At 48.1% G+C, this 26,987-nt stretch overlaps 1 protein-coding gene across 1 annotated transcript; it reads right to left on the bottom strand.

Annotated features, from left to right (window-relative positions):
* LOC144936771 (septin-7-like) lies at positions 1–26,342 on the bottom strand. Its single transcript, XM_078863895.1, has 13 exons — positions 25,990–26,342; positions 22,963–23,062; positions 20,374–20,480; positions 10,389–10,489; positions 9,368–9,502; positions 7,582–7,699; positions 6,777–6,869; positions 4,034–4,130; positions 3,345–3,396; positions 3,121–3,246; positions 2,641–2,776; positions 1,893–2,038; positions 1–1,232 (listed from the first exon to the last, which is right to left on the bottom strand). The coding sequence occupies exons 1-13, from the start codon at positions 26,161–26,163 to the stop codon at positions 1,193–1,195; spliced, it is 1,425 nt and encodes a 474-aa protein (XP_078720021.1). The 5' UTR covers positions 26,164–26,342; the 3' UTR covers positions 1–1,192.
* Between the last annotated feature and the right edge of the window lie 645 nt (positions 26,343–26,987).

Genomic DNA, 26,987 nt, shown 5'->3' with positions numbered 1-26,987 from the left:
TGGACAGTGCTTTTAATGTGGGATTGTTTAGTAGATTTAAACAGCAATCTTTGCAGTTACCGAACACAGGGAAAAGTGGGAAAAGTGTACAGATGCCCAGCTAGCCCCAGTGAGTGTACTTCATGTGGTGAGTAAAATTGGCTGTGCTTTGCTTTATTTTACAACCAGACCGGGTTAGCAAGGGCAATGCAGGCAACAGACAACACACTTTGTGATACCAGCAATGCAGGCAATGTCACCGATGTCCAAAGCAACTTGTATTGTGCACGACTGGAAAACCAACACCTGTGGGTTTCACACTAGCGATTGTGGATCATAGTTTTTAATGTCCATAAAGTAATGAATGTGTGATGCATATATTGTAATTCATCTCTGAAGGTTTGCACACACGATAATGTGGCGTGTGGATTGGTGCAAGGACAGCTTTAAAACCACCATCGCACTACAAATATACTGACGGTCATGATAATAACAACAATGATTAGTATCACCCTATGGCTGGCTACCGGACCCCCAACATCACATGCATCAACAATGTCAAAAATAGAACAGGGCTGCTCACGGAAGATTACGGAATCCTCCTTCTCCTCCAGGCAGGCAGCCTCGTGCTGTGCGCCGTGCCACCCGGTGCAGCGCACAGCATTTGCTACACACAGTACAGATGCCAAGTTTTACAGAGAATAAACTAAGCAAATATGTTACAGCGAAATGCAAATGCATATAAAACATGGTAAACATGGTTAAAAACTTTACAAAATACTGTAAATTATTGAAATAACAAAAAAATGCGCCCATACATGACCAAGCATGTGTCGACTAAAACAATTTAAAATGAGCGGCTTGAATACAAAACATCACCGAAACCTTGGCAGTAAGAGATACATCACACATTTGGCTCTTCAAAAGCACTCTAAATTAACTATGCTGAAATGGCTTGTTGGTTGTAAAAAGGCCTATAATACAAAAAATAATAATTGCCGATGGTTAACATAACACGTTCACTCTGCAGTGTAGGGATAGTCGAGCACTGTGAGGGTTCCGTCAGTCACTGCAACATCCGAGGGCGTAGTTCTGGCCAAGCCCTTTGCTGCCCCCACCTTTACTCTTAAGGGTTTGAACCGCACACGTCAGGTCCACCGAGGCTGGGTGCAAGGGACGTATTGTGGGATCTGCTTTCATGATTGAGGTTTTTTTAGAAGATCCTTCCCTTTTTCTTGTTCTTCTCCATGGTCCTGTTATGAAGATAGGGACAGAATTGTTGCTTCAGCACAACTGGCCGTGATTATGCTTGATGTGTATACAAGGGTACAGCAGCTTGTGTTGCGTTCATGCGTTGTGTCCCTGTGTATTTTGCATATTCTGGTGATGGTCTACTCCTGTTTTTGCCGTGGTACATGTGTTCAGGTGTGTTCAGTGTTGGTGTGCAGATCTGCACACATCTTTTTTACATTAGATCACAGACCTATTTACCCAAGAAGTTTCACTGAGTTTGAAGATTATTTTTCATGAGGGTCCTGCTACGTTTTAGCAGTCGGGGGCGACGTGTTTCCCAATTAGGTAGTTTGCAGTCATTTTCATATTTGAAAAAAATGGACCCCGATGCCAGCACACAATGACATAATGGGATTTTCTACATTCGCTGTGAAGCAAATGGTGCATCGTATGTTATGGCTAATTCACATATTAATCAGGGAGGACTGCTAGACACGAGCCACAAACCTCTGCAACAAGGCCATGTCACCCTGTTTATTTGTGTCTCACATACGTGCCTGCGTGCGTGTTAACGCTCGCACTTGTACACGCATAGTGAAGAACACGTGTGCCTGGATATATATACACGTTGAACTTCTTTCGCACCGTACGTATTCAACCGTGCTAATATGCATGCGTACTTGCTGTTATCCAAACGCTGCTGATCCAGCTCTCTCTGCTGGCTCTCCCAAGCCAGGCGCTCCTCTTCAAACTGCCTGCGCCGCTCCTCCAGCTCACGCAGCTGGCTCTCCAGGCTGCGTTTCATCTGCTCGCTGCGGCGCTGTAACTGAGAAGGCAGCAGCAGCAGGGCAGGAGTACACGCCGCAACGCATTCTTATTACTATTATTATTCTTGGAATCAGAAAAGCATGCACTACTCCAAATAATACGCTCCAGAGCTTACGAATCACTGAACCAATAAAATATTTCGATCTATCCACCCAGGTGGGTTATTGCTAGAGCAAGCGGCTTGCAATAGGAATTTTTCAAGTTCAAATCCTGGCTGGAGATTGACTAAGACCATCATTCATTCCTCTTGGACCCATCATAATTTCTGGGATCGATAAGATAGGGTACCATTTTCTGAGGAAGTCAACAGTGGTTCTCCAATGGAGAGACTAAGAATATGGAATTTCCACCACTGGCTCAGGGCTGTAGACATGAGATAAGCACCACCTCAATGCTCACTTGAGCAGGACGTCCCTTTAACTTTTGGATTTACTGGACATCGGATTTCTCTGATTCTGAATCAAATTTAGCCTTTAACATTTCCCCAAGTTCGAAGTGACCAAGGTGGAAGGGAGAGTGATTCAATGGATCCAGGAAAAATTATCCACGCACGACGGGGGCAGGCCAGCTACACAGGAACATGCGGCTTGAAGCACATACCTCTGCCTCCGAGTCTTTCAGCTTTTGTTTTTTCTCTTTCACTTTCATGTCAAACACCTGCTCCATCTCTGTCTCCATCTTCTTCATCTTAGATTTGTGGTCTTTTTTCTCGTCTTCCATCTGTGCCAGGGGGCTCCTAGAGCAGAGAGATGAAGAAGGGGTTAACCGAGTTGGAAGAGAGATTACATACATTTATTATTTTCTCTAAACGTTGGTGGGGGCACACAGCACCCCTGAAGTCGCATCATACAAAAACACCGACTCCACCATATACACGACGCTAATGTGCAGTCCACGCGTCCACCGATGATATGGCTAAAGGCAGAATATTCAAGAGGCAAGAGGCTTTGGGACCAAACTGACAAGCGTGGTAATGTACGATCAAATAAACCCCCACAATTAGCAAGATGTCGGGAAGTGCTCACCCAGAAGTGGACTGATACGAGGGCTGTGTTTGTGCACATGCTGGGTCCCACTCACTTGGTCAGCTGGCTCTTGCTCTTGCTGTTCTCGGCAACGTTGCCCGTGAGCGCCGCCAGCTTGCAGCTGCGGAAATTCTCATAGTGAACGTTGTTCGTCACGTCCTTCAGGTCCTGCATGTGAGTCCTGTCACCGTAGCACACAAAAGAGACAATTAAGCACAACTTGTCGACACTCGTGAAATGTTGTTGCTCAATAATTCGTGCAGAGTCCACGAACTTCACCTGATGAGCATTCTGCGCAGGGTGGTGAAATCGCAGTGTTCCACGTTGTCCACTGCAGAACCACGGACGGAAATAAAACCACAACAAAGTAGACGAGTGTCATTGGCAGGGAGACACGTGGGCATTCCATGTGTTCAAGTTGATAACACATTTGAAATCCTAAAGCACGCATCCTTTATACAAAGCTTAAGAGAGTACTCAACTCCTGTTGACAGCCCTTGGCCAGTGGTGGTAATACCACATTCCAATGGCAGGAGCAAGTCTATCCATAGGACAACCATTGTTGATCTCCCAACACACAGATACATATTTTACCAACCCCAGAGGTATGATGGGCCGAGTGAATCCCCAACCAGGATTTGAACCCTCAGCCTTCCAATTGCAAGCCGCTCACTCTACTGCCGAGCCACCTGGCCGGACATGTGGTCCATAGGATAACCCACGCACCGACTCTTGCCGGCCAAAATGCCCAGGCGAGGACAGGCAGAATGCCAGGAACTTCACCGGTTGTTTAATGGTAAACTGCAGCAATGTATAATGCTCTCGGTCGCTTGTGAGAGGGTCAGACTGTTCAGTTCAAGAAGACCACGTGTCATTATTTTGCTAAAACTAAGCCAGCACCACTAACCCACTCGCAGGTATCGCAACATCGACTCAGGAGAGCAGCTCCGAGCCGAGCTGAGCTTTACCTTCGGCCACTCCCCAGGGGTAGTGGCGCCCCCACACCCTGCGGCCGCCCACGTCCACCACCACATTGCTGCCGATGACAGCGAGGGGCAGCCTTTCCTGCGCCCCACGCACAGCAAATCGGCACCCCCCCCCCCCCCACATTGTTAGCGTGCCACTGTTATCGCTCGCGTTCACACATTGTTATATTTTAGCGTAAGATATCGATATTCGCAATTGTTTTGGGCGGTGGTTCTCAACCCATGGTACGCACACCAATTGTGGTCCACAAGACCGCTATTTCAATCAGGCATTAGAAAGGAAGGTTATCGATTTGGGGCTTTTAAATTATTATTTCATGGTGCTTTTGAGTAGTTTTAACTTTGAAATAAATTTTATTGTTGTGCAGTGGCTGCAAATTGTTATGAAGGTTGACAGTGACACTGCGCGGGTCCAGGGAGGTTGGTGACCGCTGGCTTCGCATGACACTGCACCTAAAATTTGTTTCTTACAAAGTGCACTTTGTGTGGAGAGGATTTTAGTTAAATTTGACAAAAAAACAGTTTTGACGCCTGACACATGCATTCGTAAACTGAATACGAGTAACTCCAAATTATATTTGTTGTGTATGGATAGACATTGAAGTAGATTACCACGAACCAACAGTCTCACCAACATATACAATTCTACAAAACTCTCAACACACGTGTCAACCACATAGCACATATTATATCAAAAAGGGCCATTGCCTAAAACGTCGCCGATTATATTAATAATGTAAGGCCAGTGTTATTGATGTGTGTGTCGAGTGTGTTATTTGTGCTTATGTACCGCTGCCGACACAGCAGCAGCAGCAGCATCAAGTCACATTTATAAAAGCGCCGTTTGTTTTGGGGCCGACTGAGAAGGGCCACGAGAGGCGGTGGTGGATGAAGTACAAATGTGGAGGAATGCAACAACCCCCCACGGTCCCAGGAGTGTCTGCACTGTGGCTCTCCTCCTTTACTAAACACACAACATCGGCACAACTGGGCGCATTGGCACATTCACACACCCAGACACATGAATGAGAAACTAGACAGACTACTACTATCATCATCAATTCGTGAGTGTAGTAAAATGTTAACAAAACACCGTACCCTGGAGCAACTGTATGGAGTATGAAAATGTCATGATGGTTATAAAAATGTTTACACATGAAGACCAACGGTACACAAACGTACACACTGTTAGTGTTTGCTGGAGGACTGCTTTATCCATGTTTACATACTTGTGTGTATTCTGATTATGTCTTTCTGCTCTCTATTTCCCACGAGCTCTGCCATACACGTGGGAATGGATAGAGCAAGAACGCACGGCAGGGTAGCCGTTGGCGTGAGCCAGTGAAACAAACTTCCTGCTACAATCTGATAATTTGTGATGACACGGGTGCAATTAAAACAGTAATTGGTAACACAATACAAAACAACCTTCACGTATCAGGGCATGCAAAATCTTTTAATAATCATATGAGCAGATTCAAAGTGCCAGTTATGATTCCCTTCACACATTGCTCCGTTTCCAGCATCCTTTATACTTAATCTTTAAACACTACTTGTATGTTGTCAACCAAAAACACTATAATATGGAAAATAACCAAAACTACTTTTCAGGAAAGAAAATTATTGGAAACCCGCCGATAAAAACAATACCACAACATATAAGTGATAAATACTGTACTTTGAGGGTGTAACAGTCTGTACTCAATGCATGTCGTACATTTATCCATAAAAAAAACACGGCTCACGAAGAACAGCAAAGGGTTTGAACTGCCCATGACCCCAGAGGTGAGGGGTGTCTCCCCGTGCCCTCAAGCGCCATATTTATTACAGCAAAGCCACAATGGCGCCATATTTGATCAGCCACCACAACCCACTGCTTTCTCTCCAAACAAGGGGCTCAGATATACCTTGTTTCATGTTATTTTTGCATTTAAAGTCAAGCATGTGATCCCGATCTGTAGCACTTTCTTTGATGCGAGACACACAGGAGGACTTGTTTAAGCGCGGGGTTGGCACGGCACATGGGCTTCATTTCCCCTGGCATGTGGTTCCCGTCTGAGCGAGAGGCCGCGCGCTGCATCCACACGACCCGCGGAGCCTCGTCTGGCCCCAACAGCTGCTCTCCTCTTCGCTTTGGCCATCATTTCCCCTTCGTCTTCTCTCTTCACAGCCTCATGTCGGTGTGTACGTTCACTTTCACAAATTGCTGTGGGATTTTCAGCTCCTGAAGATGCCCACAGTAGTGCGTGGCAAAAGCTCAAAATAAATGCATTTTGACTTATTTAATTTCTTGTTTCTTATTTCAAGCTTGCTGCAGACGGGAGCCAGACTCAAGCAAATAATTTGACTCCTCTATTTGCCGCAGTAGTGCGTGGCCAAGGCTTGATGGAAGAAATGCTCTACACGCAGCCCAACCAGGAAAACCGCACTTGGATCCCAATATGCTGAGAAAATGTGCGCGTTACACGTGTCCCTATTGCTCATGAACACTACGTTACGTGACGAGCTTTTATTCCATTCACAATTTGATCTCGGCATGCTGAATAATAATACATTTTTATATGGCGTTGTGCATGCAAAACTGCATCTCACAATGCTGTGCAAGACAACAGCAATAACATTGAAATAAAATAAGATGTCTGTAACATAAATATGCGTTAGAGGTGAAACATAACTGGGTGAGGAGTTGATGAGATGTGTTAGGTGAGGGCCCTCAGATTCCTACCTTGACTTTATTCAGGAGCTTGTTGTCTTCTTCATCATGCGTGTCCGTGAACTGGTAAATCTTGATGTTGTTATCGTGGATGTCCTTCATTATCTGTTCAACACAAGTACGTCACTCTTCTGCATTGTGGCACCAGGGGTACAAGTCTCTTACTCGGGCACATGGTATATTCCAGACGTTTGTCAAGGAACTAAACGAAGATCCGACGTAGGAATGAGCGGGCCGCAGCCTGTGCAGAAGGCAAAGGGGGCTGCGCTTAATCGTGTTGGGACAAGACGCGACAGGTGCGGATGTTTCCTCCACAAACGCTTTAAAATGAAAGAGTCGCCCCATTGTGAATGTGAAGTGCAATCTGCTCATCACACAAGCGGCCAATGTCTGTTGGACGCTAACACCGGAGGCACAGAGCGCATCGATGACCAGACTAAACACACACAATGCTTTGCCATTTGTTTTTCAAATGCGAAACGAAAGAATACACAGCTTGGGAAAAAGCGTCATCGTGTATATAATGTTGTGAGGCGAGGTTACGATGAGTGGGCTTGGTGAGGACACGTCGCTACTTGGGATGACTGTTGATAGTCGAGAATAATCACGGAGTGGCAGCCTAGGAAAGAAACACGTCCGAAAGAACGTCCACCAAAGAGGTGGAGCGATGAGCTCGGTTTGTGTGCCGGTGCTGGATTAATCGTTGCATTGCAAGACCGTGACAGGTGTTGGGGCTTTTCGAGGCGTTTATCCAGCAGTGGATTGAGCAGCGCTATTGATGACGCAGGTGCATTGAGTGTGCAGTACGGTTACCCACCTGCTTCTTGAAGGCGCAGCACTCTGTGGGCAAGAATGCGTCGGCCTTAGCCACCAGGGGAACAATGTTCACCTTGTTGTGGAGGCGTTTCATGAACTCAATGTCCAGTGCCTTCAGCCTGTCGGGACACGAGCGACACAGCATATGACGTGCAGGCTCACCGCTGCTGTTTATAACCACATGTACGCATTGAGAAGCACACTACACAACAGGACGAGGGGACTGGCCCATCCCACACGTAGCTATGTTGTTGTTGCCATGTTGTCATCTTGGTGACCCAGGTCACTGTTTGGACACGAGACTCTATCCTGGTCTCTGGAGGCTCACGTGCTTAAACAAAATACAGTACACTGAAACTTAACTCCTGACAACATCCACATTTGGTAGAGGAATATAATCACCACTTACTCATCAGAGCACTTCTCTCCCGTGACATTTGTAACTTATTTGCAATGTGGATATCACGAAAGCAAAAGTTTAAATTGGTGTTCTTCACAAATTTTCAGAGGTGGGCCACTTTCACCAATAAGACATCAGTGCAAGGGCCACTGCACGTTTGAAACCACTGGGTTTCTCAGGACGATGGGGTGTTTTCACATTTGTGTATTGTCGGAGGCCACACTTTAGAGCAGCCTCTGGTTTAAATGCGTTTGTAAATGTTACTCAAGCATGGCATTAAATAAATATCCTCTCTTCCCTGTCTCTGGATGCCAGAGAGTATATTTCTCACTGCTTAACCATCCATCCCAGCAAAAAACCAAGCTGAAATAATTTTCAACACTTTGGTAAACACTTTTTTGTCAACACTCTCCGCATGTGTTAACCGTACTGGAATTTATACCAATTAAAACAAACGCGTTCAAAATTCCAGCAGCCATTTTCTTACACCTAGGGTTTTATTTATTCCGAGGGCGATTCCCTTTTATTTAAACAGCTGCCTTCATTTCCAAAGAGGCCAAATCTTTGAACAGTGCTAGAAGAAATGAAGCCAGCTGAGACACTCGAATGTAGAGCAGCTTCCCAAACATCAACAACACTGCTTCTCAATCCTGATTCACCGCCCTCTGTGTGGCTCTGCATCACTTCACCTCACTCGTTCCCCCAACACCTCTCTCCCTCTCACACACGATCTAAAGCATCACACGCCAATAAAACGCATACCCACTGAGAGACAGAATTATTAATTTCAAATTTAGGTTCCTGAGAGTTGAATGGAAATCCAGTGCCAACGATGCAATGCATATTTCAACAACTGCAACTCAACCATTAAGTGAAAGTGTTGAGTGAAATTAAAATTTTAAACAAGATTTCCATTTAGAGAATGTTTAAAATATTTAATACCAAATGATTTCATAAATGAAATGTTTGTGGTGTGCTCATGCACAAAACATAAGAGTTTAAAGAACGTGAAATAACATATAGTGCGCGTGCAGTCAAGATAAACAGTCTTAGCAGAGATGCCAAGTAGCGGCTCATTTGTGAGCCAATGTGGAGATCTCATTCTAAAACCAGAGTCGGTCTACGTTTATCACTTTGTTTACTCTGCATTCATTCCATTAACACGAACAGCAGGACAATCATAACATTGTGACATCCCCACATTGGAGCTGCATTTACGTAACTCCACTGACATGTTTGGCCAATTATAAATGCTACACGAAACAAAACCAAAGCATTGATTAATCGTTTTCATCAAATAATGCACGGATCGCTGTATAATGCATTGCATTTGCTCACACAAATACGTGAGAAGGCAGTGTGTGCATGTGTGTGTGTGGATGCATACCCGTGGCCGGAGGGAGCGATGAAGTAGAGGCACACGTGCACTCGGCTGTCTGGCATCGGGCGCCTGTTTACACGCGACTCCGCGTTCAGGTAGTCCTCAAACTGGCTGTCGATGTGATCAATCACGGGCTGCACACTAATTGGAGACAGTCACAGCTCAATGCATTAATTCATCAATTAGTCAAATGATAAATCATTAAGCTGGTTCTAAAACCAACCAGTAAAAATATTTATATCCATCACTGTTCACGAACAAAATATATCTTACAAATAGAAAACTGTGTGTAGATTACAGGTGTGGTCTTTCCCCGAGATCAAAACAAGGAACTCTCATAAATGAAACTTTGTCTCATGAATTCTCATCTGGTTAAACCAAATAATATTTGAATTGTGAACAGCCAAAAAGTCCCTTTTTAAATTAACACCATGGCTTTGTGCAATGTACTTTCATCATATCAAGAGTTGAATGTGCTTTATCACTAAGCAAGCCTATGAGTGTCATATATCACACGTCAATGTCAAAGGAAAGTCTGAAGAGATATGCATTCAGTTGGAGACAAGTGAATGGACATATCCTTCACAAATCATAATTTGCATTCCACTCACAAAGAATAACAGCAAAAGTACAGAGACAGCGTAAAGCAGCCATGACGGTCAAGTGTACGGGGTCTAGCACTTGGGACCATTAGTAGTATTATTATTCACCCAGAAAAGCCTCACTGCAGGGCCAGGAGGCTCCTGCTAAGTTTCACATTATGGGGCGACAATTTCTATGTGTTTCCCAATTAAGTAATTTGCCCGTAATTTTTTAAAATGTTGACTGTGACGCCCCCCCCACACAATAGCTGACTATTCTCTGAACGACATCACGGGATCTTTAACGCCCACTGTGAAGTATCATCGGGTACATATTTTATGGTTAATGCACCCAGATTAGCACCATGAACCTCTGCAATGAACTGCCAGGCTGTGTCCCCCACCCAGACAGCGAGGGTGAGTGTGCTGCGGGAGGAGTTCTCTACCATTCACTGTTGTTGATGAAGTCTCCGTATCCAGGTGTGTCCACAATGGTGAGGGTGAGGTGCACACCCTCCTCTCTGATCACCACCTTGGACTGCTCAACCTGTAGATGCGTCACACAGCACTTCCACAACTGCTACGACACGTCCGTATGGACGCATCGCATGCCACACGTCCACGGTGACTTGTTTCCCAAGCGTGTATAGCCAACACTGGGGCAGAAAAATATTATCATGATCCCTCTTACGGGATGCAGGACAAATGCAACACAACGCTAAAGGATCACGCATCACATTTATAAAACACAAACCCCATGACATAAAAGTCAACAGTCTTTCCAGCTCAAATGACCATCAAAGCAAACACTTTGGAGATAAGCATTGCTAGATTAATTAGATTCGTCAAACTCCCAAATCTGCTAAAGCTGCGAGCTGGCCAATAAGTACAGCAAATAGGTTCGTCAACCCATATGCGCAGCACTTTGAGGGATTATCGCTTTATATACCATCATGTGGATGTTCTCTGGGTACTCCAGTATCCTTTCAAATGCAAAACTCCCCTTCAAAATCAGAATCTTTATTTAGACTGGAGTGACAGGTGCAGCAGGACCCTCATGAACACAAACAGAGAGACTTTCCACAATTAGCAGCATCGAAGATGAATGCTGCACGATTGTTATGCTTTGACTTTGCACTGCTCTATTTTGGATTTCCCTAGAATTATTTATTTTCCAAAGTTATTATATCATCTAGCTCAATCGAAAACAACGCATTAATGCTTAACTAATAGACGTATAACAAGTGCTTATTGTTTCTGACTGCTTGGCATTTTGGGCATCTGGGCCTGTGATAGGCAACTGTGATGTATGTATGGCAATAATCTGACAAAAAAACAACTCCCATGCCCAGCAGCCTGGGGCCCTCATGAGGAGATTACTCAGATCGAGGGAGCCCTTTAAAACAATCTGTTCATACAGTGGGCTGGATAATGCCGTGGCCATGCTGGTTCCTGTAGCGTGTGACGGTGGCTGCTGCCGGAACACACGACCACTCCTGCTCCTTGCCTGCCAACTCTAATGACAATGTGACCATCGATGGCTGTCCCAGCATTCAACATAGATCACGACAGTCAGTAACCTCAATCCTTCAGCCCAGTTCTCCTCACAACACACACATCGCTCTGCAATATGGATACGGTGCGACAGCTTTGCCTATTGCATTAAGGGTCTATTCACACTACAAATCGTGCATTGTAAAAACAGAAACCCTCCAGAACTTATACTGATGAACATCACATGGATCCACACTCTAACCGCAATCTCGCTGTAACACCACAAGCTTTGCCAAGTGTAAAATCGAGCCTGACATTGGATTTAGAGCATTACTTTCAAAACTGTCAACATGACTGCTACAAGCCCAGCAAAAGTGTTGGGTTACAGCACACAACATCAAACCTAACATGGCATCAGCACTCTCAGTCACATCTGTGGGTAGCCTACTCCATTCGTTTAAATATATTAAGTGCAGTAAATAGGATCTACTTAGTATTGGACTTCTTGTTCTTAGCCACAAACTTGGAGATAAGAGGTTTGGCAATACATACATAATAGGAATAACTGTGGATTGGTCTAACCCTGCAGATATACAAATTAGCAAATAGGGCCACTGATATGCGGAGTTTCATTTTGTTTAAATGTCACAGCATGAGCAGGCAGGTTCTAGTCAACGAAGAAAGGCACCAAGCTCCACACACCGGCGATCACATGCATGCGTACACATGGGGCAAGGCTGGCAATCTTGCTGCTCCACACATCAATGTATTCTGTAATACGATTCCCAACAAGGTTAATTACGTGAGTATTAAATTACCCCACCAGATGGTCCACAGCAGGCGAATGGTCAACTGTGAACAGCTATATGCCTATATGCCTGTGGGGCATTTGGTTTGTGCAATACCTTGGGGACAGAATAATGGACAGCGTCTGACCCTCAGAAATGGAACCAAATGAAAAGCTTCTCTCAAGCCAGATGAACTGTGGCCTGCCCTCAACACAACTCTGCTTTACAATTTACTGCAGACTTTCTTGACCTACACACATCTCTAAAGTTGAGCTTTATTAGAAGTAAATAAGGGTGAGGTGGCTGGCAGGCCCCAATACCATGTCAGAGCAATGAGCTAGCATCATAAAGTTAGCGGTTTTCAACCCACCACCCCTTTGGTCTCTCAAGGGGACGCGCAGGCTGCGGCATGGATACTGTACAGGAGAAATATCAAATGTGCGGGGGGAATGCCACCACTGTGTTACAGTGACTAAACACGCTACGACACAACGTGAAACAGATGCCTTAGTAACAGGGCTAGAAATGGCAAGAAATTACTAGGGGAACTCAGAAATGATTCCCCCCACCCCCACCAGATCTGAAGAGGATGAGATTCGCTCCATCTGCGGATTTTTGTGCATGTCTGAGGGTCTCCATGTTAGCCTCAGGGTCTATCTGCGAGTCAAAAAAAACCCAAATCCTTTATTCCTTGCAGAAAAGTCGGGTTCAAATTTTCACTCCCATAACGGCGTTTTTGGGCTTTCAGGCCCATTTTCACCACTCTTTACTAACACCATGTTGGCTGGAGGCATATACATGTGATTTCTCTGTGTATTGTGGCCTTAGTAACCTTGTTTTTTCCCTAGTTTTCAGTGTTTCCATAGTTTTCAGTGCTGTTGCTGATCATTGTTTTTGATATAGTGCCCTATACGCCCGGGCGTCTCCGAGCGCTCTACATCACAAATCAAACACATGAAGGGGGACCCCCAGTGGCAGCTGCCCATATGGACACAATATCACTCAGCACCTGGCTAATACATAGGCATTAGTCCCCAGCAGAGGGCGATGATTGCTATATACAAGCCAAAATGGGTAATATCCAGGTAATTTTAGAATGTTGGACCCCGACGATGAAACATGATGTTCTACTCTTGTGAATTACGTTAAGGAATATTTTACGTCTACTGTGAACCTTTATTCCTGCAGTTATTACACCAGCAGTAAGAGTCAGGGCAGCCGCTGTCTTCGAAACCGCGAACCTCTAAAACGAGTGGCAAATCCATGACTGCTGGGCTATGTCACCGCCCTTGGTGTTGTGAGTTTCAGTTCATGGTGGAGAGGTGTGCGGATCACTTGATCTTCTTGATTAGAAAATGGAAGGGGTACTCTTTTTGCAGCCACCCTGTTTCTCCAGAGTTTACAGGAGATGACAACCGCTAAGGTAATCAGCAAGGATGCACGCTTCTTGCACATCTATAAACAGGACATATCGATGACTAAGATACAATAATTATTTTTCAAGGATTTCCCAGAAAACTACAAGGACAACAACCTCAATGCAGTTCTATTATTTGTCTGCAAGTTACTAAAATCTCGAATTAAGCCCGTCAAGTGACACAAACGGACCTCTCTTGAGACCGATGGAGCAGGGTATTTAATGTCGACCACAAGCACAGGGGGAAAGAGGATACTGTTGTAGTGACATAGAATGGTCACTACTGTGTCGGCCTGTACGAAGGCTGGGGGCCCCAAGGGGGTACCTGGGGGGTCACGTGGTGGAGGGATCCGGACCTTCCCAGAGGTGGGGGAAGTGAGGCGTGTCCTGGGAAGGGAGGCGTGGCCTGAAGAGAGCCAGCCACGCCGGGGCGGAGCCAGCCACGCCAAAGGAGATATAAGCGTGGTGTGAACGCAGAGCGAGGCTGTTGTACTGTACTCCGAAGTGAAGACATCATGGGTCGTCGTCCTGGGCCAGGCAGGCCGTTGCCTGCCTGGTCCAGTCTGTGTCGCGTTCCAGAGTGTTAGTGAGTTGAGGAAGGTGGTCACCACCTCATGTACAGCGTTATGTTACTTACCGTTTAATAGTGTTGCCTCCAAGCTGCGTGTGTGTGCACCTAATTCGAACCTACTACATTTGGCGTCAGAAGTTGTGGAAAAATAAATATTGCTAGGTGTTATCCTAGGGAAGTAAAATGGGCACACGAAAAACAAATATAAAACTCACCTGGACGCCTTCGTACGACGGGGACGGTGTGACGACCATCCTTCGGACAGCCCCGGGGATGGCAGCCCCGGTGACAGAGAAAGAGAGAGATGGCGCTGCACGCGGAGCGGTGGGACTTGCATCGCACTGCTGCTTCGCCGCCATCGGGAACGGAGCTGGCGGGGGAGGCCCGGGCATGCGGCCCACGCGGTGGGCCCGCCATTTCGGCGGCGGGTCGGGGCGCTGTTCCCGCCAAAGCGCCGCTCCCGCCATTTCGGCGGCGGGTCGGGGCGCTGTTCCCGCCAAAGCGCCGCTCCCGCCATTTCGGCGGCGGGTCGGGGCGCTGTTCCCGCCAAAGCGCCGCTCCCGCCATTTCGGCGGCGGGTCGGGGCGCTGTTCCCGCCAAAGTGCCGCTCCCGCCATTTCGGCGGCGGGTCGGGGCGCTGTTCCCGCCAAAGCGCCGCTCCCGCCGACATCAACGCCTGCGGAGGGGGAGTTCCACACGTGCAGGTGGCGCCCCCGTCTTGTGGATGGGGGTTCGCAAGAGCAGGCCGTGTTCACCATGCAAGATTCTTCGGGGTGTCCCAGTGCTCCACCTTGCCGCCCTCCACTATTCACAGTTTGCCAGGCGAGTCGTGACATGACAAGCACCCGGCCTCAAGAAAAATAATAATAACTTCACCCATCTTGCGTGTGCCGGGTTGCGATCGCGGGTGTTTTTTTTTTAACTCGCTGGTTTGCGGAGCGTGTTCGTCCGGTTGTGTGCGTGATAAAGTGACGCGGCGACCATGCGGGTTTCTGCTTGTAACAGTGTTGTTGTTAATTACGGCGTCGAGATCGGTATCTTCTGGGTGTAGTTAATGATTAATTCGTTGTTGGTGTCCCGAGCTCCGTTTATATCCTGTATGTTGCCGTGTTAATGACTCGTGTTGTTACATCGTTGTGTTGCGAAATCGCCATTGTTATTGTGTATACTGTATGGAGTTTCGCTCGTGATTGTCACTTGTAACTGTCAGAAACTTTGATCGTCATTGTTGCCAATGTACAGACCGTATGGAGCTTTGCTTGAAATTGTTAATAGTGTATGGACTGTTGGGTACTTGCTTGTGATTATTTACTATGTACGGATTGTCTGGAGTATTGATTGTGTGTGTTGCCATGTGGGGACTGGATGGAGCATTGCGCCAAATGATTGACTGTACGAACTTCGTATACTGCATATACTGTATTAATCAATTCGGCGATTTTTGACGTTTGTGTCTAGTTTTTTTTTGCTCTCAAAATTCGAATGCCCTGAGTCCCATGGTTAATGTTGAAGGGGATTTTGAAATGACAGGTTCGGTTTGTTTCAAACTCACTGGTTGGTTCCTGTCTGTTGTTGCACAGATGATGTCTTTTGTGCGGGAATGCCCCTTATGTTCTACATCGATCGGGGGTGCGTTTCCGTTAATTGCTGTCAAATTGCGTTGCTCTCTCCACTCGGTTGGTACAGCTGCATGCTGCAATGCGAGTCTCGGAGATGATGTGTACGGATACGGGATGTGAGGTGTATTGTTGTGACCATTGAATATTCGGGATCGTCACAAATTGTGCGTACCTGTTCGGCATTGGATCAGTTCTGTGGGGGATCATAATTCAAATTGTATGTGTTGTGATGGTGTTAAATTGCGATGGTGACATGCTGCCAGGGATTTTGAATTGTGGTGCTGGCTGTCACTTATCTTGGGGCGCAGATCCTGACCAGGATGGCCCAGTGAGAGTTGCGTGTCTAACACGAACATTGTGGTCCCGTCATGCTGTGTCTGACGGCTTGACCTGACAGCCCGGAGATCGAGACACTCCGTGGCTTGTCTAGCCTAGTGGGCTGTGCGCTCACATGGCTCAGAGAGTGTGGTCCCGTCATGCTGTGTCTGACGGCTTGACCTGACAGCCCGGAGATCGAGACACTCCGTGGTTTGTCTAGCCTAGTGGGCTGTGCGCTCACATGGCTCAGAGAGTGTGGTCCCGTCATGCTGTGTCTGACAGCTTGACCTGACAGCCCGGAGATTGAGACACTCCGTGGCTTGTCTAGCCTAGTGGGCTGTGCGCTCACATGGCTCAGAGAGTGTGGTCCCATCATGCTGTGTCTGATGGCTTGACCTGACGGCCCGGAGAGTGAGACACTCCGAGGTGCGTTGAAACAGTGGGCTGGAGATTCGTAAGGTTCAGGTGGAGTTGTCCTGTGACGTTGGGACTGTATCCCTCAGTTGTTAGGGTGCATGTTGTGCAGTGAGTGAACGATGGGTCGTCTCAGCTCGGTCGGTACAGCTATATGCTGCGATGCGAGTCTTGGAGAGAGACTGGGTCGTCTCAGCTCGGTCGGTACAGCTATATGCTGCGATGCGAGTCTTGGAGAGAGACTGGGTCATCTCAGCTCGGTCGGTACAGCTATATGCTGCGATGCGAGTCTTGGAGAGAGACTGGGTTAAAATCCCCCCGATATGGCCGACGCGTGCTACTGGTTGTGACGCCGCGTCGGAAAGGCGGTGGGGTGGTAACATGGAAATTCCCCCCCCGATATGGCCGACGCGTGCTACTGGTTGTGACGCCGCGTCGGAAAGGCGGTGGGGTGGTAACATGCAAATTCTTCCCCCCGATATGGCCGACGCGTGCTACTGGTTGTGACGCCACGTCGGAAAGGCGGGGACGTGCTAACGGGTGACTGTCATGTCCGAAGAGCGGAGGCGAGTGTTCGTTGAGTGATGCCTCAGGAGGGTTTGGTTCTCGTCACAGGAGGCAGTATCTACCTGGCACCTTGGAGTCGCCGGTTATGCCGACCGGCTATGGACTGGGGGGGGGAGTGGAGCATGCGTCAGCTACTCCTGCTCCTCCTGTTCTGACTCCTGGGGGGAGGGGCCGTGCCCTTTGGGCCGCTTCTGGTTCCCCAGGCCTGGCCACATGGACTCGTTGAAGACTGGCTGCTCTACATGCCTCTCAGACTCCTTGCTCATTGCCTACGCCGTCGTTCCAATGGCCACACTCACATGTCAGTGCATGCGTGATTCTCACGGGGGGGGGCTGTGCTGGAGCGTAAGTGGGTTAGCCAGTTTTCATGTATATTTGTTGTTAATTCCCCGTTTTCTATGCGGTTCCCTTTTACCCTCGTCGATTCTGTATATATTACGTGATTGTATTTCTTATCGGTCGCCGGTCATTTATTGATGTTGCTGGTTCGGAGGCACACCTTTTCGATGTTTCACAGTTGTGTTACAGCCGGGGACGGCTGTGTGTTTATACAGGGGGGGGTGATGTAGTGACATAGAATGGTCACTACTGTGTCGGCCTGTACGAAGGTTGGGGGCCCCAAGGGGGTACCTGGGGGGTCACGTGGTGGAGGGATCCGGACCTTCCCAGAGGTGGGGGAAGTGAGGCGTGTCCTGGGAAGGGAGGCGTGGCCTGAAGAGAGCCAGCCACGCCGGGGCGGAGCCAGCCACACCAAAGGAGATATAAGCGTGGTGTGAACGCAAAGCGAGGCTGTTGTACTGTACTCCGAAGTGAAGACATAATGGGTCGTCGTCCTGGGCCAGGCAGGCCGTTGCCTGCCTGGTCCAGTCTGTGTCGCGTTCCAGAGTGTTAGTGAGTTGAGGAAGGTGGTCACCACCTCATGTACAGCGTTATGTTATTTACCGTTTAATAAATAGTGTTGCCTCCAAGCTGCATGTGTGTGCACCTAATTCGAACCTACTACACTGTGTTACTACTCTGCAGCATTGCCATGTGGAGTCAGGATATAAAATACTAAACCTTGTCAATTGGCGGAGTGGTGACTGCAACAGCCAATGGACCACACAGGGAAATCGATGTGAGCTACCTGGATTAGCAGGAGGCATGGGAACTCTGTTGCCAATATCCAGCGAATGTCCGTGAGCTATGCAGTGGGATTTCTCAGTAAAGTTTCCACCGGTGGAAAAAAACTTCAAAAATCCCATGAGAAAAGGCATTATGGCACTGGCTGCCCTAATATGGAGAAAACATGCCAGGAATTATTGGCTTACTCAAACAATATACACATCTCTATGCCGTACAGCTGAATACACCACACAGCTCTAGAGTTGTGTACACCAGGAAACAGCTCTCGAGACGTAGACCACGCACAGCTCTAGAGATGTGTACACTAATGACAGCTCTATGTGTATACCACGCACAGCTCTAGATGTGTACACTAATCACAGCTCTATGTGTAGACCACGCACAGCTCTAGATGTGTACACTAATCACAGCTCTATGTGTACACCACGCACAGCTCTAGAGATGTGTACACTAATCACAGCTCTATGTGTAGACCACGCACAGCTCTAGAGATGTGTACACTAATCACAGCTCTATGTGTAGACCACGCACAGCTCTAGAGATGTGTACACTAATCACAGCTCTATGTGTACACCACGCACAGCTCTAGATGTGTACACTAATCACAGCTCTATGTGTACACCACGCACAGCTCTAGATGTGTACACCACACAGCTCTATGTGTACACCACGCACAGCTCTAGAGATGTGTACACCACGCACAGCTCTAGATGTGTACACTAATGACAGCTCTATGTGTACACCACGCACAGCTCTAGATGTGTACACTAATGACAGCTCTATGTGTACACCACACACAGCTCTAGATGTGTACACCACACAGCTCTATGTGTACACCACGCACAGCTCTAGAGATGTGTACACTAATGACAGCTATATGTGTACACCACACACAGCTCTAGATGTGTACACTAATGACAGCTCTATGTGTACACCACACACAGCTCTAGATGTGTACACCACACAGCTCTATGTGTACACCACGCACAGCTCTAGAGATGTGTACACTAATGACAGCTATATGTGTACACCACACACAGCTCTAGATGTGTACACTAATGACAGCTCTATGTGTACACCACACACAGCTCTAGATGTGTACACTAATGACAGCTCTATGTGTACACCACACACAGCTCTAGATGTGTACACCACACAGCTCTATGTGTACACCATGCACAGCTCTAGATGTGTACACTAATGACAGTTCTATGTGTACACCACGCACAGCACTAGATGTGTACACTAATGACAGCTCTATGTGTACACCACGCACAGCTCTAGATGTGTACACTGATCACAGCTCTATGTGTACACCACGCACAGCTCTAGATATGTACACCACACAGCTCTATGTGTACACCACGCACAGCTCTAGATGTGTACACTAATGACAGCTCTATGTGTAAACCACACACAGCTCTAGAGATGTGTGCACTAATGACAGCTCTATGTGTAAACCACACACAGCTCTAGAGATGTGTACACTAATGACAGCTCTATGTGTAAACCACGCACAGCTCTAGATGTGTACACTAATGACAGCTCTATGTGTAAACCACGCACAGCTCTAGAGATGTGTACACTAATGACAGCTCTATGTGTAAACCACGCACAGCTCTAGATGTGTACACTAATGACAGCTCTATGTGTAAACCACACACAGCTCTAGAGATGTGTACACTAATGACAGCTCTATGTGTAAACCACGCACAGCTCTAGATGTGTACACTAATCACAGCTCTATGTGTACACCACGCACAGCTCTAGAATTGTGTACACCACACACACCCTGAGAGCTTACTTTACTACACACACCGCTGTTCTAAACATACGTTCTAAAAAATCATGTTATGCATTATTAGTCATGGCAGTAGCAGCACCGTTAAACATGGCAGAAGAGTGTATATTTCCATGGTCCAGGTGGATACATGGCTAAAGCCACCAGAATGGAAAACCCTTACCATTCTGAAACTCTTTCTATTTTCACTCACACTTCCGAGAATAAGCAGATTGCAGTCTAAGCATCATTTGCTTTGAATGGAAAGGGTTATGTGAGGACATCGCCAATGGAAGGAGGCTATGGCGATTCTCTGGGGCTGGATGTGGAGGGCTCACCTTTACGGTTTTCTGTATCCGCTTGGTTGGTCCTGGAAACTCTTCAGAATACAGATCCGTCTTGAACATGGAGTTGATGAGTGTAGATTTCCCAACTCCCGACTCTCCTGTAGAGAAACGGGAGAAATTAGTCTCCAATAACCAGCAGGGTGGCTGAGTGGTAGAGCGAGAGGCTCACAATCGGAGGGCTGAGTTCAAATCCTGGTTGGGTGTGACTCAGCCCATCGTCCCTTTGGGGTGAAAAAAATGAGTGCCACTTTTTGGGGAAGTCAACGGTGATAGTCCTATAGATAGACTTGCCCCCGCCATAGAAATGTTGAATTTACACCACTGGCTTAGAGCTGTAAACAGATGAGCAACGCCTCAAAGCTCATTTGAGCAACAAATCAGTGACGGTTTCCAAACTTGTCAAAAATCTATTTAATTAATTAATAGAAATATAACGACACCGCTCCTCCTTCCATCAAAGGATGTCTCCCAACATCTCCACCACCACCAACTGCCTCTGATCCACGGTAATCTCCTCCAGGTGCTGCGTTAGACTTATTTCTGAGGACACAAACAATGCTGATTTTATGATTTGCCACAATTTGGGTTCAGGTTTTATTTCCTTAATCAGCCCAAGGAGAACAGATTTTTACGTGTTCAATTTTATCAAAGTTGTAAAGATCCATTTTAGTTGATGAATTGTTATGGGCCTACTTGTTCACACACATGCACATGCGCTTTGTGGCTACAGCCAAATCAACGCACGAGAGCAAACGCACGGTAGGCGAGCCCCATTTCCCCTGGGCCCAGGGCAGGAGGCATCAATGCACACGCGCATGCACAAGCGCACACACACAAAAGGAGAGCCAGATGGCAGTGTTAAGTTCCCTCCCCTTTTTAAAGACATAAAGACATCGACACAGACCTTCCTTGGACTTAATAATGGGTTTAATTTAGTAATGGTATCATTGACGGGCTACAAAAATGATGAGGCACTGGGGCTCTGTTAATGGCCTCATGGAACCAGCGACCGTGAGCCACGGCCACAGCCGAGTCGGGTACAAATCATCACACATTGAATTGCAGTCACAGTAGCACAGACGAGAACTTTATTTCATTTGCACCTAATAACAGAACACATCTGATTGATTAAAATCATGTTCCCCAGACTTCCTGTGTCCTGGATGAGGCTGACGTGCCGTTTATTGCCATGCGTTAACAGGAATGCAGTTGTGAATACTGCAGAGACTGTTGGGTCAGATGACATGCATAACTCGCCGTACGCCACGCACATGTGCAAAACAAATGTGAAATATTGTATCACTGTGCACACATTGCCTCCACTGCACCAAGAAGCAATATCCCTTTGTGATCTGCACAGAATGACTGCAGTTGTAGTGTCAAGTTTACTTTGTTTAACCAGGTGAGAACTCAAGAGCCCAGGATAGTCTCGTGTGCAAGAGCAACCTGGGTCGCCAAAACAAATGCAGTAATATAAAACAAGTACAACAATGAAACAAACATAAAACCCAACAAAATAGAACTATGAGCAATAACGTCATACAAAGAAATGTAAAAGTGCAACAATCTACGGTGTGATATGTGTTGCCATGTTTCATTTTAATATTGTTTGATTTTGAAACATATACAGTTTGTGGTAAATAAAATCACGTTCTTGATAATTATCAAACAATGTTAAAATAAAACACGTTAACAAATATGGCATCGAATTTTTTTGTAAGACGGTTGTTTTTCTCTAAGTTTTATTTGAATGAAATAAAAGGAAATTCCTGTGATGAATTGGCTCAAGACAAACGAGTTGAATGAAGGCAGAAACTACACAATCTGCAAGTGGGACAAACTTGAAAACAGCCACATGGCGGCTCAGCATCGCTGGGGTTACGCGATGCATTTCTGCCACAACACCGGCGTTGCGCTGTGCATCTGCTGCTAGCCACGTTGCTTTTCTCAAGGGAGTGTGGAATTTGCCTTGCTTCATTCAGCACAATTCAATGAAACCAGGCAGAGTGCAGCCGACACAAATAGCACGCATAGTGTGCATCTTAGCATCGCCATGTGCTCGCTACTTTTCAAATCTGTCCACATCCTTGCTGACAAATTGCACTATCCCGTGCCCTTGTTCAAGATCAGTGAGCAGGGCCCTTGCTATTCATTATAACCTCAGTGTGCCACATCCCTGGGCATGTCACAGTACACAGACTCATGCAGTCACAACACCGGCTCAGGGCAGACGCTGAACAGGAAAGCGTTGGCATTTTAGTCTCGTCTGCTGCTACTCGGTGGCATTGCACGTAAACGACCGGCACAACAACTGCGCACCGCACATTAAACCCACATCGGACACTTAACCCGTGTTGGCACTGTGCACATTCGTAAGTGAACGTATAACTGTACGTGTGTGTGTGTGAATGTGACAATTGTAAGCTTGGAGAAACCTTGATATTGTGGACACTGAGCAATAGATGTTTTACCCACAGATTGTCAAATTAGTGTTTATTGTTTAGTTTGCTCTATTCAGTTAATTGCAAATGAATGTAAAATGAACGGTATAAATTCACATGAGAGAGATGGAAAGCTTACCTACAACCATGAGTGTGAACTCAAAGCCACGTTTGGCGGCCTTCCTGTAGATCTGGTTGGGGAGGTTGGCGAAGCCCACGTAGCCCTCCATCGGCTTCGTCTGCAGGAACAAAAACGCGTTCCTTGTGATGTGGGCCTCCAATCCAACATGGGGCGATGGCCGTACGTGCGAGGACGCCGTTCTGCAGCACTTCTGTCATGGTGGCACATGGAAACCCCTTATAGGTCGGTGTCTTTTATGTCTTAGAAGAGCACCACCCGTACGAGGCGTAATTACCAAAAGCCGAGGGAAGTGGACTTTGCCACTGCACACGGGGCACAAGCATGCCTCCTCACGCACCAGCTGCACATGAGCAGTGGTGATGGCGGTGGTGTTCTGGAGGTGAGAAAGCGGTCCCCTCCTCCTGCTGCATACTCTGCTTGCACACGCATGTGCCTCGCGACTGGAGCAGGCTCCTCGTCGAGGCATGCGAGCAGGGCAGGTGTCTGAGCTGTCACCATATGCCTTTCATCTCACACCACAAACTCGTCCTCCTCAATACGCTACCGCCGAAGCTAAATCAGAGACTGCCGGCAAAACCCCCAACTAGCACCGCACGTAGCATGCTCACCCACGACAATCACCGCTCTCTCCGTGACCACACTTGGCACATTCAGCACACTATATATTCTCACCACAAGAATACAATGCTCACCACGACAGCACCGTGCTCATATGACATCACCACTCAGAATAACTATAGCACCAGAGTTTTACCATGCTACCCAGTGCAGCATGTTCAGAATATTCACCAAAACAGCAAGACGCTAACCAGGAATGGTCCATGTTCGCAATGACATCACCATGACCAACCACGTCACCTAAACAGCACCCCCATGGCTATTGGCACTCACGACAACGCGACTTTGCTCACCTCTACCGTCATCACACCCTCACCACATGATCTTCTGTGCTGTGCATGCTCACCACGCTCACGATGACATTGCGACGATAGCAGCATCGCGCTCATCACAACAGCAATGTCCTCACCATGACATCACCACGCTCAACACACCACCACAAGTGTATCATTCAAACCGCAAAAGCACCGCACTCCTAACTACGATCACCACAACAGCAGCGTCATGACATCACCACCACCCTCAACCACGGAGGCAGTGCGAGCACCAGGCCTCGGGGCGGCTCCACAGCTGCGCACATCTGCAGGCGCGCGGCTGTGTGCGTGAGTGGGTGTCTGGGTGTGTGTGAGTGTCTGGGTGTGTGGGTGTCTGGGTGTGTGTGAGTGGGTGTGTGAGTGTGTGTCTGGGTGTGTGTCTGGGTGTGTGTGAGTGGGTGTCTGGGTGTGTCTGGGTGTATGTGAGTGGGTGTTTGGGTGTGTGGGTGTCTGGTGGTGTCTGGGTGTGTGTGAGTGGGTGTCTGGGTGTGTGCGTGAGTGGGTATCTGGGTGTGTCTGGGTGTGGGGTCTGTGTCTGGGTGTGTGTGAGTGGGTGTCTGGGTGTGGGGTCTGTGTTTGGGTGTGTGTGTGTGAGTGGGTGTGTGTGTGTGTGGCTGTGTGTGTGGGTGTATGTGGGTGTGTGTGGATCTGTGTGTGTGGGTGTGGATCTGTGTGTGGGTGTGTGTGGGTGTGTGTGAATCTGTGTGTATGTGTGTGGGTGTGTGTGTGGGTGTGTGTGGATGTGTGTGGGTGTGTATGGGTCTATGTGTGGGTCTATGTGAGGGGTGTATGGAGGTCTATGAGTGGGTCTATGAGTGGGTCTATGTGTGGGTCTATGTGTGGGTCTATGTTGGGTGTCTATGGGTCTATGTGTGGGTCTATGTATGGGTCTATGTATGGGTCTATGTTGGGTGTCTATGGGTCTATGTGTGGGTCTATGGGGGTGTAGGGGTCTATGTTGGGTGTTTATGGGTCTATGTGTGGGTCTATGTATGGGTCTATGTTGGGTGTCTATGGGTCTATGTATGGGTCTATGTTGGGTGTCTATGGGTCTATGTGTGGGCCTATGGGGGTGTAGGGGTCTATGTTGGATGTCTATGGGTCTATGTGTGGGTCTATGTATGGGTCTATGTTGGGTGTCTATGGGTCTATGTGTGGGTCTATGGGGGTGTAGGGGTCTATGTGTGGGTGTATATAGGTCTATGTGTGGGTCTATGTGAGGGGTGTATGGGTCTATGTGTGGGTCTATGTTGGGTGTCTATGGGTCTATGTGTGGGTCTATGTGTGGGTCTATGGGTGTGTATGGGTCTATGTATGGGTGTCTATGGGTCTATGTGTGGGCCTATGGGGGTGTAGGGGTCTATGTTGGATGTCTATGGGTCTATGTGTGGGTCTATGTATGGGTCTATGTTGGGTGTCTATGGGTCTATGTGTGGGTCTATGTGAGGGGTGTATGGGTTGATGCTCCCTGCCTTCGCCATGCACTGAGCAGCATAAAGTATGGTCAAATAACCCCCACGATTGATATAATGGCTGTGCTTGTGCACAATTCGGGTCTCTATGGGTGTGCATGAGTCTATGTATGATGTGCCGATGTCTGTGGTTGCGATCATGTGTATCTGGATCGTTGTCTATGGCGTGCGCAATTGTGTCAATGTGCGCGTGTATATGTACACGTGTGTGGCGGGTGCGACTCTGTGTGTATGCACGTCAATGTTAATAACTGTCCATGCGTCTGTGTGCCTGTCCATGCGTCTATTTGCATGTCTGTGTCTGCATGTCTGTGTCTGTCCATGCGTCTGTGTATGTGTCTGCGTGTCTGTCCATGCGTGTGTCTGTGTCTGCATGTCAGTGTGTGTCTGTCTGTGTGTCTGTGTGTATGTGTGTCTGCATGTCTGCGTCTGTCTGCGTGTCTGTGTGTCTGTGTGTGTCGACGTGTCGCGATCTGCGCGTCAGTCCGTGGGTCTCAATCTCACTACGCATCTCCCCGCGCCTCAGCGGGGCTCTCCGCCTATCGATGTCTGTCGACTTCTCTGCAATATTCCAGTGTCTCTCTCCATCCCAGCGTGCCTCGTGTCTCCGCGTGTCTCACCGCCGCTGCTCTGGCTGCTGCATCCTCGCCGGAGGAGGAGGCGGCGGCGGTGGCCGGGCTCGGGTGGTGCTGCTGCGGCTGCGGCGGCTGCGGGGCCGGGGTTCGCAGCGGAGGCACGGGAGCTCGGGCCGCGGCGCCCTCAGGCCGCTCGGGGCCCCCGCGAACCGAGAACATCCCCCCTGGCACCCGGGGCGAGGGGGTCCGCGGTCTGGGGGGTCCTCGCGGGGGGGTCTGGGGGCTCCTCCCGCTGATCGCTGATCGCCGCCGCCGCCTCAATTAACGGCGCGAGACGCGCGCGCTCCGCTACAACACGGGGCACGCGCGGGGGGGCGGGGCACGCGCGGGGGCGCGGGGCCACGTGACGTGCCCCGGCCCCACCCCCTCCTCCCTGGCACGTGCAGCAGCAGCAGCCGCGTGACGATGGCACCAACTGGGCGGGAGCATGAAGGGCGATTGATGGTGGGAACGAGTTGGGGGACCCGACTGAATTCACAGATGGTGTGAATTGTGACGATCGCGAGCCCTCAGAACCAGCCACGTATACTGACAGATCACCTCCCCCTTCCCATCGTATCACATTTCTCCAGCCACAATCTCTCACCGTCAAAATAGTAGTGGGGACCCCGCCCCTCTCTATCGCTCCCCTCCAAACACTATCCCCTTTCAGCGTTACCCCCGTCCATGCATGCTCCTCTCACTCTTCCCCTCCACTCTGCTCCAGAAACCAACGCTCTCTATAAGTCCCCAGTCAGGCTTTGCTCAGCGGCAGGTTGCTCGCTCTCTGCTACCCCAATAATCTTTAACTCCTTGCCTCATCCCTCTGTGCTGTCGAATAGCCCTGCCCCCATGCAAGGTCAAAATCTGACCTCGGCCTATGCTTTACAGCCTCCACAGATTTGCGCAGTTTCTGTACAGGTTCTTGAGACGCTGCTGCATTTAGACACTACATATCCACATCGGATTTCATCTCCGAAATCACCGTTTTCCCATTCCTGTAC

This window comes from Lampetra fluviatilis, chromosome 17 (assembly GCF_964198595.1).
Source record: "Lampetra fluviatilis chromosome 17, kcLamFluv1.1, whole genome shotgun sequence".
Lineage (NCBI taxonomy): Eukaryota > Metazoa > Chordata > Hyperoartia > Petromyzontiformes > Petromyzontidae > Lampetra > Lampetra fluviatilis.
The sequence above is the reverse complement of the archived record's forward strand: the minus strand, read 5'-3'. Positions and strand labels throughout refer to the sequence as shown.

Coding starts and splice junctions, on each gene's coding strand:
- LOC144936771 (XM_078863895.1), bottom strand. CDS start 26,163: ATGTTCTCGGTTCGCGGGGGCCCCGAGCGGCCTGAGGGCGCCGCGGCC. Junction 10,490..20,373: donor GGATACAGAAAACCGTAAAG/GTGAGCCCTCCA, acceptor ACGCATCTACAG/GTTGAGCAGTCCAAGGTGGT. Junction 6,870..7,581: donor GCTGCGCCTTCAAGAAGCAG/GTGGGTAACCGT, acceptor TGTGTTGAACAG/ATAATGAAGGACATCCACGA.